Source organism: Orycteropus afer, unplaced genomic scaffold (genome assembly GCF_000298275.1).
Source record: "Orycteropus afer afer isolate SDZICR_OR568_19922 unplaced genomic scaffold, OryAfe1.0 scaffold00026, whole genome shotgun sequence".
Lineage (NCBI taxonomy): Eukaryota > Metazoa > Chordata > Mammalia > Tubulidentata > Orycteropodidae > Orycteropus > Orycteropus afer.
Genome location: NW_006921613.1, coordinates 9,546,801 through 9,561,228, shown reverse-complemented (window position 1 = coordinate 9,561,228; position 14,428 = coordinate 9,546,801). Strand labels below are relative to the sequence as shown.

The window sequence follows — 14,428 nt, the reverse complement described above, 5'->3', positions numbered from 1 at the left end:
GTCTACTTCTGTATCCTTCCCTTCAAGGCTCGGGGGTCCAAGATTATCTTCTGTGTCTGTGTTAATTGGTTTCCCTTTTCTTTGTTGAAGAGGGTTTGTGCAGTCCTTCTGCCTAGTCCGCCATCTTGCCAGAACTCCCGAGTATGGAAAGGGTTTAAAGTGGGTTCTGGGATTGGTTAGTTGTGTTGGTTGGTGCCTATGGAGTGTTTGCCAATATTTAGAATACTTAGAAGACACATGAGATCAAAAGTCAGCAGAAATGTTTGGCCGTATAGTGGTGGTAATAAATGAATGGGATTCTTTAATGGATAGACTACAGGAAATTATATGAAGATTAAGGCCCAAAAGTATTTTGCTAAAATACTCAGATCATTGAGAGAGCATTGCTGAAATACTCAGATCATTGAGAGAGCAGTAGACGTAAGGTGAAATTATCCAGAAAATTATCTCAATTTTCTGTTATTCTATTATTGCTTGTTAATGTGCAACTCAAAGATTGGACATTATTATCTAAAATCTAAGTTTCAGCGAAGACTAGATAAGTTTCTTGTAATATTTCTCAGAGGGCAACAGCCACACCTAATGCAGTTGTTGTTGTTATGTGCCATGGAGTCAGCCCCGACTCATAGTGACCCCTCCTTGGGTTTCTGAGGCAGTATCACTACGGAAGTAGATCACCCAACCTTCCTTCTGAGGAGTGGCTAGTGGGTTTGAACTTCCAGCCTTCCAGTTAGCAATCAAGTGCCTTCTGCCCTACCCTACCAGAGCTCCCACCTAATGTAGTAGGAAAGCCAATATCCTTTCCAAAACTTCTGATGCATTTTTATTATTAGCAAAAAGGTAAATGCCTTTAAAAGCTTAAGTCAAATGTGCTAAAAGAATTTTAATTCATTTAGTCCAATAATCTAAAACTTGAATTTATTTAAATTTGTAATTTTTTTTTTTTTTTAATATCTCTCCTTTTTCCACAAAGGAGTTAGGATAGGTATATAATTCTTTAAAGATACCTGGATCACTGTAAAAGAAAAGAAAGAGGTGCTATTTAATTTTTAACCATGTGGTTTTCTCCTGTAGTGGATAAACATTTCTAGCTCACATGAAATGGGAGTACTTTGCTTTGGCAGACACAGTCATTCTAAAGTGGGGTCTACTCTATGTTTGTTTCAATTTCTGGCTGGAAAGACATAACTATTCTTCAATTGAGACATTACCAAGTGTTGCTCTGGAAGTTAAGAGAGATACCAAAAATATCTGGGAAAGATAGTCTGGGACCATTGAAAAAAAGCTTCATGCAGATAAAGAGGAAATCTGAGCAGTCCCGTAAAGGATGTGTGGAATTTGAAAGATGAAGAGGAGGAATTGCAGATGAGGAAAACATGTAAGCATAGGCAATCATGATGTGTGCAGAAGGCTCAGTGGGAGCAAAGAGTTTGCACTGGTATATAAAGAAGAATCGGATCATCTGTATTGGCTGGCTGGAGCCAGCTTTTGAAGAGCTCTAAATCCAGGCAGCATTTAGACCAGGGGTTGAAAACTAGCAACCCACACCTGGTCCACAGATATATTTAGTTTGGCCCACTTGAGGGTCCAAATCAGGAAATTTTACAGAAATATCTGGACTATTGGCATTGGCAATAATGCACTAGAGCTGAAGTTGTTGTTGTTGTTGTTGTTATGTGCCGTCGAGTCGGCCCCAACTCAGAGCTGAAGTAGTAGCTGCTTTATTTAGATGAGGCACAGGGTCTCCAGTGAGCTACAGTCCCCACAACTCCTTGTATTTTCTCTGATACTGAAGCCATTTCCCAATTGAGAATAGTTGTCATTGACCAGCAAACTTACACTGTTGTTTTTCTTATACTAGGTAAGTATTTCATCATCTCTATTTCATTGTCTCTATCAAGAGTAGGCAAAATAGACCAAAAGAAAATGGGAGACTTTGTGTGTGTGTGTAAATAAAGAATAGCCCTATTTGTTTTATGAAATACTTAGGTGCTTCACTCCCCTCTATCACCTCCTCCATGTAGGACCTCTGTTTTTGACATTACATAGTAAACAATAGGGATTGCTCTAGATTTTTAAGTGGAAACCAAGCATGTTGAAAGTCAATTTCTCTTTTCTTCCTGACCTCAGATTGTTCAATTTTCTGGCATGTTCTTGTCTGTTGGAAGGGAAGAAGGCCCTTCTGACTTAACAGGATTGCCTATAATGTAAGGAGGAGCAGAGAAAACTGGTGTGGGAAAGATGAAACAGTCTCCTTCCTTTCTCACATTTGAGTCTTGTTTTAGATCTTTATCATGTTTTATTTTGTGTTTCAGTCAGTTGAAGACCATGTAATGCAGTAATAGCTGGTGTCCAATATACTTCAGTTCACTTCCAAAACCAAACCAAACTCACTGCTGTGGAGTCGGATCTGACTCATAGCAACCCCTCCGTGGGTTTCCAAGGTGGTATCACTACGAAAGTAGATTGCCCGCCCGTCCTTCTGAGGAGTGGCTGGTGAGTTTGAACCACCAGCCTTCTGGTTAGCAGTCAAATAATGGAAAAAAAAGACTTCAAGTACCAATACTTTTCTATTAGTTTGTAATTATGAATGCATTTTGGAAGTCTCCAGTTGCTTATTTCCCATGGCCAGAAGCAAGGAATGGGCATAAATGGTATAAAGTTGTCACTAATGTACAAGGAGCTCTGGTAGCATAGTGCCTAAGGCACTTGACTGCTAACCAGAAGGCTGGCAGTTCAAACCCACCAGACACTCCTCGGAAGGAAGATGGGGCAATCTACTTCCGTAGTAATACTGCCTCAGAAACCCAAGGAGGGGTCGCTATGAGTTGGGTCTGACTCGACGGCACATGACAACAACAACAACAATGTACAAACATGATTATCTTTAATATGCATGTGGATAAATACATAACAAGGATGTATTTTGTCCTGCCACTGTAATTTGAGTGTGAAAGTATATAACACAATGCAACTACTGCTGTGAAGTTGGATCCGACTCCTAGCGACACTTCTTTGGGTTTCCGTGGCAGTATCTCTACAGAAGTAGATTGCTCAACCTTCCTTCCGAGGAGTGGCTGGTGGGTTTGAATTGCCAGCCTTCTGGTTAGCAGTCAAGTGCCTTAGATGCCACCAGAGCTCCTGTGAACTATATAATGCTTTTAAAATATTGTCCAGTTTATATAAGAGAAGCTAGAGAGACTTCTCAATTATTTTCAGAGAGGAAACATACCAGTTTATTCAGGAACTTCTCAAAGTCATACATGACATCGAAAGGTTTCTTGGTAGCCTTTACTTGGAGTCTAATCATGGAATAAAGAAAAGTGATCATAAAATTAATTATCTTTATACTGACATCATCCGGTAACTGACATTTACAAAGGGTTGCCAAGTACTTTATATGTATTAATTCTATCACTCTCACAACAGTCTTATAGGAACTATGATTATCCTACTTTATGAATGAGGAAATAGGCTCAGATGGGATAACTAACCTGCCCACAGTCATACAACTAGTAAGTAATAAAACATTTGACCAAAGAATTCTGACTCAAGCCCTCAATTCCAACAACCATATGCAATGGATGCCAGCAGTGAAACTTTCCCTTCAGTGAGATGGTTCACACAGAATTGTCTTAACTGATTCCACTCACCAGGCTCTGGCATGGGCATTAAGGAGAGACAGTGGGGAGAGAAGAGTAAAAGCAGGGCTTCACATGGATTCTGAGTCAGTGCATCTGGGGTGGAAAGGAAAATTCTCAGCGGGGGTTGGACTGAATGAACCAGTTCAAAACCCTGCTTAAAAGAGACCAGTAAAGGCAAGATCTGGGGAAGAAGCAGAGGGAGATGAGAAGGGCTCAGGGTAAGGATGCTTGCTAGACTGTAAGCACATTGAGGGCAGGGCTCATATTCATTTTACTATCTGCAGGAGTCTAGCATGGTTTCTGTCACCAAGTAGTCATTCAAGAAATATTTATGAATGAGTTGACTGGTTGAATCCAGGAGGCAGCAGGAACTTTTCCAAGGATGATGAGAGAAGGAGAGAAAGAGGTAGGCTAGGCAAGGAAGGAAAGGAACATTAACAAGGAAAAAGCAGATGAAAGAAAAATGAAAAAGGGCCTACAACTATTAGTTATAATTCTTAAAGCTGGCAATTTTCAAGTGAAACACTTAAAACATTATTTTTCTTCATGAAATTGGTAGGGTGTTAATTAAATTTGTGAAAATTCTGGGTACACTTTGGAAAGTCTGGATTAGCCAATGCCTGGCAAAGCCTACTCTAGATTTCTTTAGCCTTTAGTCTAGGGTACCCCTGAGGGCACAATAGGGCCACACAGTTTCAGGGGCCTCTAGCATGGGTTCCCTGTGACTTAGTTCCCCTCACTCATTGTCCGCTTTATCTTTGCCAATTTTATTTCCTCAACCTGGATTTTCTCCCCAGCTCTTATTACCTTTCGGTATTCACATCTCTCCTACTCTGCTTGTCTCAAATCTGACTTCTCAAATCCGGGTCTCTTTTCCACAGTCCATAATATCCCTGGTGCACTTTCTCAATAACACCTTCTTAGGATCTCTTTAGGAGCTCTGGTGGCGTAGTGTCTAAGGCATTTGTCTGCTAACCAGAAGGCTGGTGGTTCAAACCCACCATCTACTTCTTGGAAGGAAGGTTGGGCAATCTACTTCTGTAGTGACACCACCTCGGAGACCCAAGGAGGGGTGGCTATGAGTTGGAAATGACTCCATGGCAGTGAGCTTGGTTTGGGAGACTCTCTTTGAGTTGCAATTCAGCTTCAGACTCTGGTTCATCTCACTGTGTTAAAATCAGCCCTAGTTTCTAATACACTCTTTTAATTTGCAGTCCTCCTCTTTTCTTTTCTTCCTTCCTTCTTCTTTTTTTAAACACAGCTTTATGGAGATATATGTCACATCCCATAATTTTCACCCTTTTAAAGTTTACAATTCAGTGTTTTTAGTATATTAACAAAGTTGTCCAATCATCACCACTATTACGCTCCCGCCCCTCTTTCTAATTGCCTTCCCTCTCCATGGGTGTCTCCTTTTAAGATTACAGATAAAAGCTTATAGACAGTGTCTATAAATATAACACACAACAAGACTAACGTATCCAAGTGGGTATTTTTCCATTCATTTTCTCCAACAATGTGCCATTGCAAAAAACATATTTGAATGCTTCTTGAGAGTTGCTGTGAGAATGGTTCTACATTCTCCTGCGTATCTTCACTAGTGAGAAATGCTATTTTTTGTGAATTTGGATTTTGGAAGTTTGTAAAACTTAATGGAAATTGGATCTTCTAACTTAGGTGGTGTGAAGAAGACAGCTGAGTGATAAGATTTTTGGTGAAAACTGAGATAAGGTTCTAAACTAGTGGGTTGAATTTTCTCATGTGACTTGGAAACTGGTTTTGTAAGTTCCAAAATAGTAATCAGACGTATGGCAGCGTGAGTAGCGCAATGCTGCACTCTCACGAGGGGCCTGTTTGAAGGTTGTCCTCTTTTGATATTCTTGTGTATGTGGCTGTGTATGAAGAAGTGGGTTGGTCTCATGACTTTATAGTTTTTCATTTTATACTCTATAAAATAAACAAAATGAGCTCAGTATTTCTTGCTTCAGTGGGGGAAAATGTTTATATGTGTAGGGGAAGCAGCAGGGCAGAAGGTGAACAAAGAAGTTGCCCGAGAGACGAAGTGAATTGGTTGTTTTTAAGAGTTGACATCTTTCCTAGGGCAGGCAGGACATGGTTATGGGTATACATTTAAAAGGCCATGAATTTAAGGCCGATGGCTAGAGGAGTAAGAGGAGATGATGATGATGATAATGTTTGACAGTTAATTAGATTATAGAATAGGTGATTTGTGGATAAGGTAAGTGAAAGTTTTTTTCCAGATGACCTGTTGGGTAGAAAACCTCTTTGCAGATAATTGAGTTGCTGCATTTTTACATGAGAAACCCATTGTAATTTTATGTAACAAATTTGTCCGATTAAAAGAATTTTTTAGTTCTTCAAAGTTGAATAAGAAACAAACCTATTAATCTCCTTGTCGATTCTTTCCTGCCGTTGCCTTAGGAGTTTTATCTCTTCATTAATTTTGTTCTTTTCTCTATAAAATCAATGTCTGGAGTTAGGTTTTAAAATAAAAAGCAGGAATTCCCAATTAGGCAAAATAAATGAACACTTTATACACATCAGTAAAAGTCCTTTACAAATCGTTTCTTCAGGATTCCCTCCCTATTTACCACTTGGTGTGAAGAATCCCCTAGTATATCCCTTCTTATAAACACGTGCCAAAGGCATCACTCAAGACAGCTGAGTACGGATACTATCTTGCTGCTTCAACAGGGTCCCTCCAGCAAGGTGTCCATTCTGTTCTTCCCACTAAACACAGGGAATCTTAGGGCTGTGTGTGTGTAAGTGGGAGTGCAGGGGTGGGATATGGGAGCCCATGAGAAGCAAAGGCTCACGCTCTTACTCTGCTGGACAGAGCCTAGCAGCTGCTCTTCCATTGATCTCTCTTTCCTGTGTTTCCTGAACAGCATCAGGTACCCAAAGGGGACACTGCCCATTCTTTCTATCCCTCGAGGTGATAAAATCTCTAAGAAGTGATCTTGATATCATAGACAGAAGAATTCAGCCCTGCCATTTTGTTCTATTAAAAACCAATGAAATTCTCTCAACCCATTGCTAGATTCCTAGCAAAGTCCCTGGCTGGCACAGTTAAGTGCTCAATTATTAGCCAAAAGGTTGCCAGTTCAAACCCATCCAGAGGTGCATGGAAAGACACCCCTGGGAATCTGCTGCAAGGCCTTGAAAATCCTGCAGTTCTGTCCTGCACACACAGAGTGGCCATGAGTTGGGATCAACGTGATGGCAACTAACAACAGCATCGGCAGCTTCCCAAGCACCCAAGAATACCATGAATGTCCAGGAGCAATCATTTAAACCAAGCACACACAATGGAAAACATGCCCTCAGAAAAGACCTCTCTGGCTTTCTGTTCTCAATAGCACCCCGGATGCCTCCCCAGCTCCAGGGAACTCCTACTGCAGGAAGATTTTCTGCTCTTCTTCCAAGACTGATCTTTGTACAAGGCTGATATTTCAATCTATATTCCCGGGAGCCCTCTCTTGGCGCGTCCATCCTGGGGATGGCCCTGCAATCAGGCCCCCGCAAAGCTTCCTTCACTTCTCCAATTCTCAACACTCACCATGGCTCTGTGGGTACAATATGCACCCATGACACTTACCTGAAAAGAATCTCAGAGTCTGTAACATGTTCAGAAACAACTCTTCCCATCAGTAAAATAAGGCGCTTAGTTTAGATGATTCCTATGATCACTTCCAGCTATTAAAAAAAATATCTGTTTCCATATTAACAATAATATGGCATCAACTTACATCCTAAAATCCTTTTGGTTCTTTGCAAAAATTTTTTTTGCCTCCTTTACAATATCACGGTAAGTTGGAGTAGGTGATGTGCTGGGCTTGCAGTTAAGGAAAATTTTCCATTTAGGAACATTTGGGAAAGGCAAACAGGGCACTTTACAGGTAGACCAAGAGGGCCATCTAGTCTGGGCCTCCTGTTATAAAGGGTCTCAAGAGTAAACATGAAGTCACATTGAGAAAAGTGAGAGAAGACATCAGACCACTTCAAACTTGTGTCCTGTAATCTGGACCACATTATTCACAGTGTGCTGTGATTTAGTAGTTTCCTAAAATCTGTAATTATCTTTTCTGTGTGTTTTAAAAGCAATGATTTACATGTACACATTAAAAATGCACCTAAATTGTTATAACCCTTTCTAGGCATTCTTCGTTTTTACGTATACTGAGACGCTCAGTGTATGGAAGAGGCTCACATGTCTCTTGACTTTCCAGAGGCTCTGGCAGCATGTGTTGGCTGCCTCAGCCCGCTCTCCGCTGCTTTCTGCTCACTGCACCGGGGACCATGAGCAGAAGGTGCAAGTGCGCCGTTAATGAGACTGGGCGCTCATCCCATCTGTCTCTGGTCAGTCTGTGGCTCTGTCCTTAGCCCTGGTCTAACCCATGCCTGTGTCTAGGAAAGCAGATACTTCCATTTGGGGGAAGCAATGGCAAATGAGAAGTGACTCAAGGAGGCAGCTTGTTTGAAAACAAGACCTTAGCTTCACTGACACGCTAGGAACACTTAAGGCTCTGCCATCACCAAAATACAGAGAATAACATTGTCTTCCTCCAGCCTAACTCCCCATCCTGAATTACACTTCCATATTCACTAATTAATATTTATTCATACGTCAATAGTAATTCAATAATAATAATTCAATATTCAAAATAATAACATCAGTAACAATTTAATATTCAGTAATCTTTCTCTGAATAGTGTTTGCCCATTTTAAATTGATTTACTTCCGGGCTGTTCTTGATGTCCATTTTAATCATACTCACCTCGTACAGGGATTCTGGGAAAGGCTCAGTGCCTTTACTTCCTGGAATAGTACCATGTAGGCAAGTAACCTATGACCTTAATCTCCTCAGTACATGTATCAATTGAAATAATTAGAAGTAAAAAGAAAAAAAAAATAGCTTTACAGCAAAAATACCTGGAATAAACTTGAATCAAATTTATGTCTTACCTTTGAAGCTCTAAACTACTCAGGAAATGTCTTCAGTCATTTATAATTTGAACATAAAGATCTTAGAATCAAGGCAAAAAATACCTGGTTTTCCGTGCACAAGGCACGGAATGTCAGATGTCAGCAATGTCAGATGTTCTACATTCTCTTGACCTGCCACGGAGGCTGTTTAAATCAGGCATTTTAGGAGCGTCCCTGACTGCAGAGGGAGCAGTGTTGGTAAGCAGACTATATTACATCCTACGGAGCCCAGAGTTTGAGAGGCGCTGGATGATTGTGTTTTCCTACACTGGATCAAAATTCCCCGATGTAGGGTTCAGAGAGAAGCCTGCTGCTATTTGTTGACACTTTCCAAGTTCATTTTTCCCCTTTATCATGTCTAGGTTTTAGAATATAATTTCTTCTTAAAGAATGAGAAGAGCTTTATTTTAGTTTAATCTCACAATGATATGTGGTTTATGAGCCTATAATTCAATGAAAAGTTGTTTGCATTGTGTAGGTGAAAATCAAATCAGTGCAATAATGGTGTCCACATCCCAAGGAGACAGACTGATAGTGACAGCTGCATTTATTCCCAGGCAAGAATGATCTCATTACTGGCTTCAAGGACTCATTCAGGATATAGCCTGAAGCAAAATTGGGAAGTCAGCAAAATGAGTGCCTTTATTACCCTTTATTTTCCCTGTGGACACTCTTTACAGTATCCTCTTAGCTCTTTTACTCTCCTTGGCTGGTCCTTATAGGCCACTTTTTCATAAAGGCCTTGTTTTGAGATTTGAGCCGTTTCCAGTGTGCCCCTGAGGGTAGCTCATTTTACAGCAGGAGAGAAACTTGATAATGATGTAAGTTGTATTCCAGCAGTAACTGTTATTGAATGGCCAGTTTATCAACTGGATATTCTTAGGTTTCAACTGATTGTTCTGACAACCTGTGGTCAGAAATGTAGTGTTATCTTCAGGAATTACATGACATTTACAAGCTCTGATCTGTATGCTGTACAAATTATCTTGTATTCAGGGATCTTCTAAACGGCATTCTTGGAATAAGTTGTCTAGATGAACTACAATCTTCCCTTAATATGAGTCAAGTCTGAATGGTGTATAATTGCAAAATAAAACTTCATTAGGCTAGATGAATTAACCTGTTACTTTCAAACTTTGGTTTGGAGGTTTCATTCTATACAAGTAGATATATTTTGTTATTATTATTATTTTTCCTCAAGAGGGTAGCAAGGGAGGCCTGCGTCTCTTTTAGCTTGGGCTTAGATTGATGCACATGGTCAAAAAGAGCCTGAAATCTAAGTTTTGTCAGATTTCCACCTTTAGTCCCCTCCTCCCCACCCCTTTACCTGTCACAGACCATGGAGTACAGCAGCATTAGAAGAAAAACCGCTGCGATCTTCCTGAACCAAGTGATACCTGGGGATATCAGTCTACTTTTAATGCCTGTCTTACTGCCCCTGGTACATAAAGTGACAAAAAGTCCAATATCTCTGAGTAAAAGCTGCAGAAAATTGAATATTGTTCTTGTAGAATGATTAGTATGACTAATGATATACATTTCCCAAAGCATAGGTAATCTTGAGCCACTTAAATTTAATTTGCATTCAGCTATTCCCTGCTATTATTTAATTTCTCCCTACAGTGACTCTTAGACTTTCAAAGATTTTACCCTTCCACAAAGTTATATGGTTCTCTTATGTGTGGTTTCCATGAGGAAGTATTCGGAAGAAGAAATCACTCTCAACTAATTGGATTTTCTTTGCCTTGAACATTCATTAAATACTATTGGTAATGAACCAAAGAACTACATTTTATTTCTTATTAGTTATTAATTTTGAACGTATGATATTAATGAAATGGACTGGGAATGCGTTTTTTAGTAAAGTCATTCTAATTGTCCACAAATTTGGTCACAATTGTGTTGTGTAATGAGGTTCTGGGTGTATGATGTTGGTGTTGACTAAGACTACTGTTTTTTTGCACTACTCAATTGCTATGGTTGTCAGTAGACTTTTGTTAATGCATGTTATTTCATGAATACCCTAATTTTTATTCTCTTCAGATACTTAAAGCCATAACTTTTTGACCAACTGTAGAAAAAAATAAAGTACTTGAAGCTTTTAAATTATGAAGAATGGCTATATTCTATTCTTTGGAGATAACTGTGGCAACATGTTATCCAGTTTCACTGTCTGAATTGGCTTCACACTTCATTTTCCAATGCACTAATAGAGGCTACATGCAAACCGGCTAAGTGGAGAAAGAGCCATTTGGGGACAAATAAATCAGTTCTATCCTGGGATTTCACACAGTTGTTAACCAGCCAAGATCTGGAGACATCCTAGAGTCCTAACAGGGAACCTAGGGCCTTCTGCTTTCCTTTAATACCTCAGCAAGATGGATGGGCACAGTGGCTGCAATGATGAACTCAAGTCTAGCGAGGAGTGTGAGGACAGTGCAGGGCTGGGCAGTGTTTCATTCTGTTGTGAGTAGGGTCATTATGAGTCAGCCAGACTCAATGGCACCTAACAACAACACAGTCAAAGAATACTAGAGAAAATAAGGCCCTTAGAAACTGTAGGGTCCAATTCTATTTGAGTAAAAGATTGTAGATGAAGAAAGTATGATACTCAGGAAAAGAATGGCCCAGGGGCAACTTTTGTTCATTATCCTAGAATGCTGCTGCAGAAGCCTTGTTGTCTACCTCACATCCCTTAGAGATACTCCTTGGAGTATCCCCAGTTTGCTTCTGAGATCCCCAGGTTGAAGGCCCAAGTGCTCATTCTACACATAATGCAATTGTATAAGAAGTAAAGAGACCTGGGCAGCAGGCAGTGGCCAGAGTCTCCTCATTCCTACACAAGAAAACATTTAATTTTTAATACTAAATATAAATTCTTGAAATGATTTATTAGCATGTGGTCTAAACTGATCTTGGAGCAGTTATCTTCTGCCTAACTTTAGCTTTGCTTATACACACTTCAAATATTTTAAGATCAGATTTACAAGAATGTCGAACACTCAGAACATAGCTATGTATCCAGAAATTTAAAACGAAAGGAAAGAAAGAAAAAATAAAGGGAGAAACTATCAGGCACCATATTCACTGGGACATAGTATCACAGTTGGAATCTCACCCAGACTCTATAGGGCCTGATAGTATGTGCAAAATATGGTTAGTATTTTATTAAGTTTCATTATTTAATCTATCATTTAGCAGCACATTGTAGCATAGTCTACAAAGTTAAAGAATAGGTCTATTAGAAATATTAACATATGTTTAACTAAAAATATTCAACAACTTGACAAGACTTTTACAAAATACTAGACACAAAGATGCATATGACATGATGCTTGCCCTGAGAATGAGAAGTGACAGCAGATAGTTGGTGAAGTAGGAGAAAGAACAATAGAAAGACAAAAACAGGCATTACGACTGTCAGAGCAGAGCAATCCGTGCCCCATTAGTGCAGGGCAGTCTCACAGCTGCATGAGGGTGCTGTCCTACGCCACCGCAATACCCGATGCATCGTCGCTGCGGACACGAGTTCCCGTCTCGTGTTTGTGTGTCAGCTTGGCTGGGCCTGGTTGAGTGACTGGGCAGCTGGTGGTAATTATTCCCCATGATGAGACTGGCAATCAACTCCATAGTGGGATCTACCACAAGCAGCTGAGTAGCTGCTTTGGCTATGTGGTCTGCTTCCCATATATAAGCAGCAGCTTTGGGAAAGGTCTCTAGCCTATGGCACGCTTGGACCCTGCATGTAGCCATGTCATTGCTCAGCAGCCTGCTATACTCTGCCTACCTGGGAACTTAAAATGGACTTACTTAAAGTTAATGGCCTGCCATGTGGTTTGGTAACATCAGAACTGTGCCTTTTTACTTGTCAACCTTGGGGCTTCTCAGTCTCAGCAGCCAGCAGCTGTCTGAGTGAAGAAATGCCTCTAGCTCCAGTGGGCCGGGAGCAGGAGGCAGAGCTGGACCCCAAGGTTGAGGGGCTTTCACCCAGCCCCTAGAGCCTGGCACTTTGGACTTGGACTTGAAGCCTCCAAATTGTAAGAATAAACTCCTGTTTATTGAGGCCATCCCATTTGTGGTATATTTCTGTCAGAGTGGCACTAGGTAACCAGAACACCATCTTTGCTATTGGATTACTTAGCACCCTCATCCCAGTACCAGGGCTGCTATGTAATAGGTATTCAGTATGTGTTTACTGTTTTTTGCCTACTGAGCAAGCCTTCTTATTGGTATCTCAATGCACCTGAGTTATTTCATCTTGAACACCCTAGTAGTTAACATAAAGTTAATTATTTTTTGTGCTATTGTTAAAAATGTCAGGGAAGTATGCTGTATGTTTAAGGAAAACATCCATTAAAATAGTTAATATAACATGCAGTAATTGTTCACATGGTGTTTGTTTTGGTATGTATATTTCCACCACAGTTTTAAAAAATGTTAATTGGTGACTCAAATGGTTAGTTTTAGTTATCTGGAAAATTTACTAGTGAGCAACGCTTTCCTCCCTGATAAGTTCGGATAAAGAAGTTTTTGATTTAGAGAGATTCAAGAATTTTTATAATTTATGTCCTTGAACAGCAGTAGCTTTAACGATTGCCCAGAGGAAATTTAGTCATTCCCATCATTTCCTTTAAATCCTCCCCCCAAATCCATTCCAAATCAATATACACATTGTGCAAATGCAGGGTCGAGCCAAGCTCCCTGACCCTCTGCTTGTAACTGAATTACGTATCTAAGCATCTCATAAAGATAGAAATTCTGGAACCACCTCCTCACCATGATGAAGACAATTTGAATAATAGTAACAAAACAGACAACAAATACATCTGAAAGTAACTACCCAGGAGAGCCAAACTGGCTTTTCCCTGAATAAACAGGACTTCAGCTTTGTATGGTTTCTGCCTTCTGAAGTTAGCTAGCACCTCACAGACTCTGTCAGAGCCAGAGGCTGCCAGTGCTTTTTATGGGGTGAAAAGTGTGGTGAGGGTATATGTCTTATTCACTTTCCCCTTTGCCTGCCTATCTCCCAGGAGGAGAAATGGTTTACTTAGTTGATATTGGCTCAATTTTTAATGTTTACTTGAAATATTTATTGCTTTCGGTCCTAAATTCTAAGCATTCAAAGAACTTAGGCTTTCCTTGAATTTGTTGACTAAGAAGATGTATAGAAAGAACATCTGTTTTTTTCAGTTTTGAAGTTCATTTACATTATTTGAAATGAAGTTTTCTTCTCTTATTTGATACAAATTTGGCTTTACCACATTTATACTAAATTAGAAAAAAAAAAAAATAAGCTAGTACTGTCTAGAATGACAGTCTCTTCCTTCTCCATCTTATTTTTCCATTGAGCCATGTTCATCATCTGAAGTCCAAATTGTGGCTAAAAAATTGATGCAACCCACTCCCTGGAACCTGATTTCCTAAGGCAACTAAAGTCTATTTATTTTATTAGTTAGTTTAATACCAAGTTTGGTGAATTGTGGTTTGTGTCTTATATATTAAAAGAAAAACCGTAACTAGAACTTAAACTGCGTCTGTAAGAAAAAAGAACTCTATCTTACAAGCTATTTTGTAATTGTCTCTGGCTCAGGGTGTCTGCAAAATGCTTCCAATACACACATACATATCCATTACGTAAAACAAAACCCCTTTGTTCCCAAGTTCTTTTAAGAAAGTATTTTCTTTTTCCTTTTTTTTTTTTTTAAAAAAAAGAAAAAACTCTAAAAAGTTGGCCCCTACCTCTTAGGCAATTGGCAGAGTCTGTGAAAGTGTTCTA

At 39.7% G+C, this 14,428-nt stretch overlaps 1 protein-coding gene across 1 annotated transcript in view; it reads right to left on the bottom strand.

Annotated features, from left to right (window-relative positions):
* Nucleotides 1-3,205: 3,205 nt before the first annotated feature.
* The window catches only part of FAM227B (family with sequence similarity 227 member B), a 318,111-nt gene continuing 306,888 nt past the window's right edge, over nucleotides 3,206-14,428 (bottom strand). The window contains exons 12-13 of the mRNA XM_007935308.1: nucleotides 7,415-7,492; nucleotides 3,206-3,302 (exon numbers count right to left, since the gene is read on the bottom strand). Coding sequence (XP_007933499.1) covers nucleotides 3,206-3,302; nucleotides 7,415-7,492 — 175 coding nt within the window. The remainder of the gene's footprint in view (nucleotides 3,303-7,414; nucleotides 7,493-14,428) is intronic.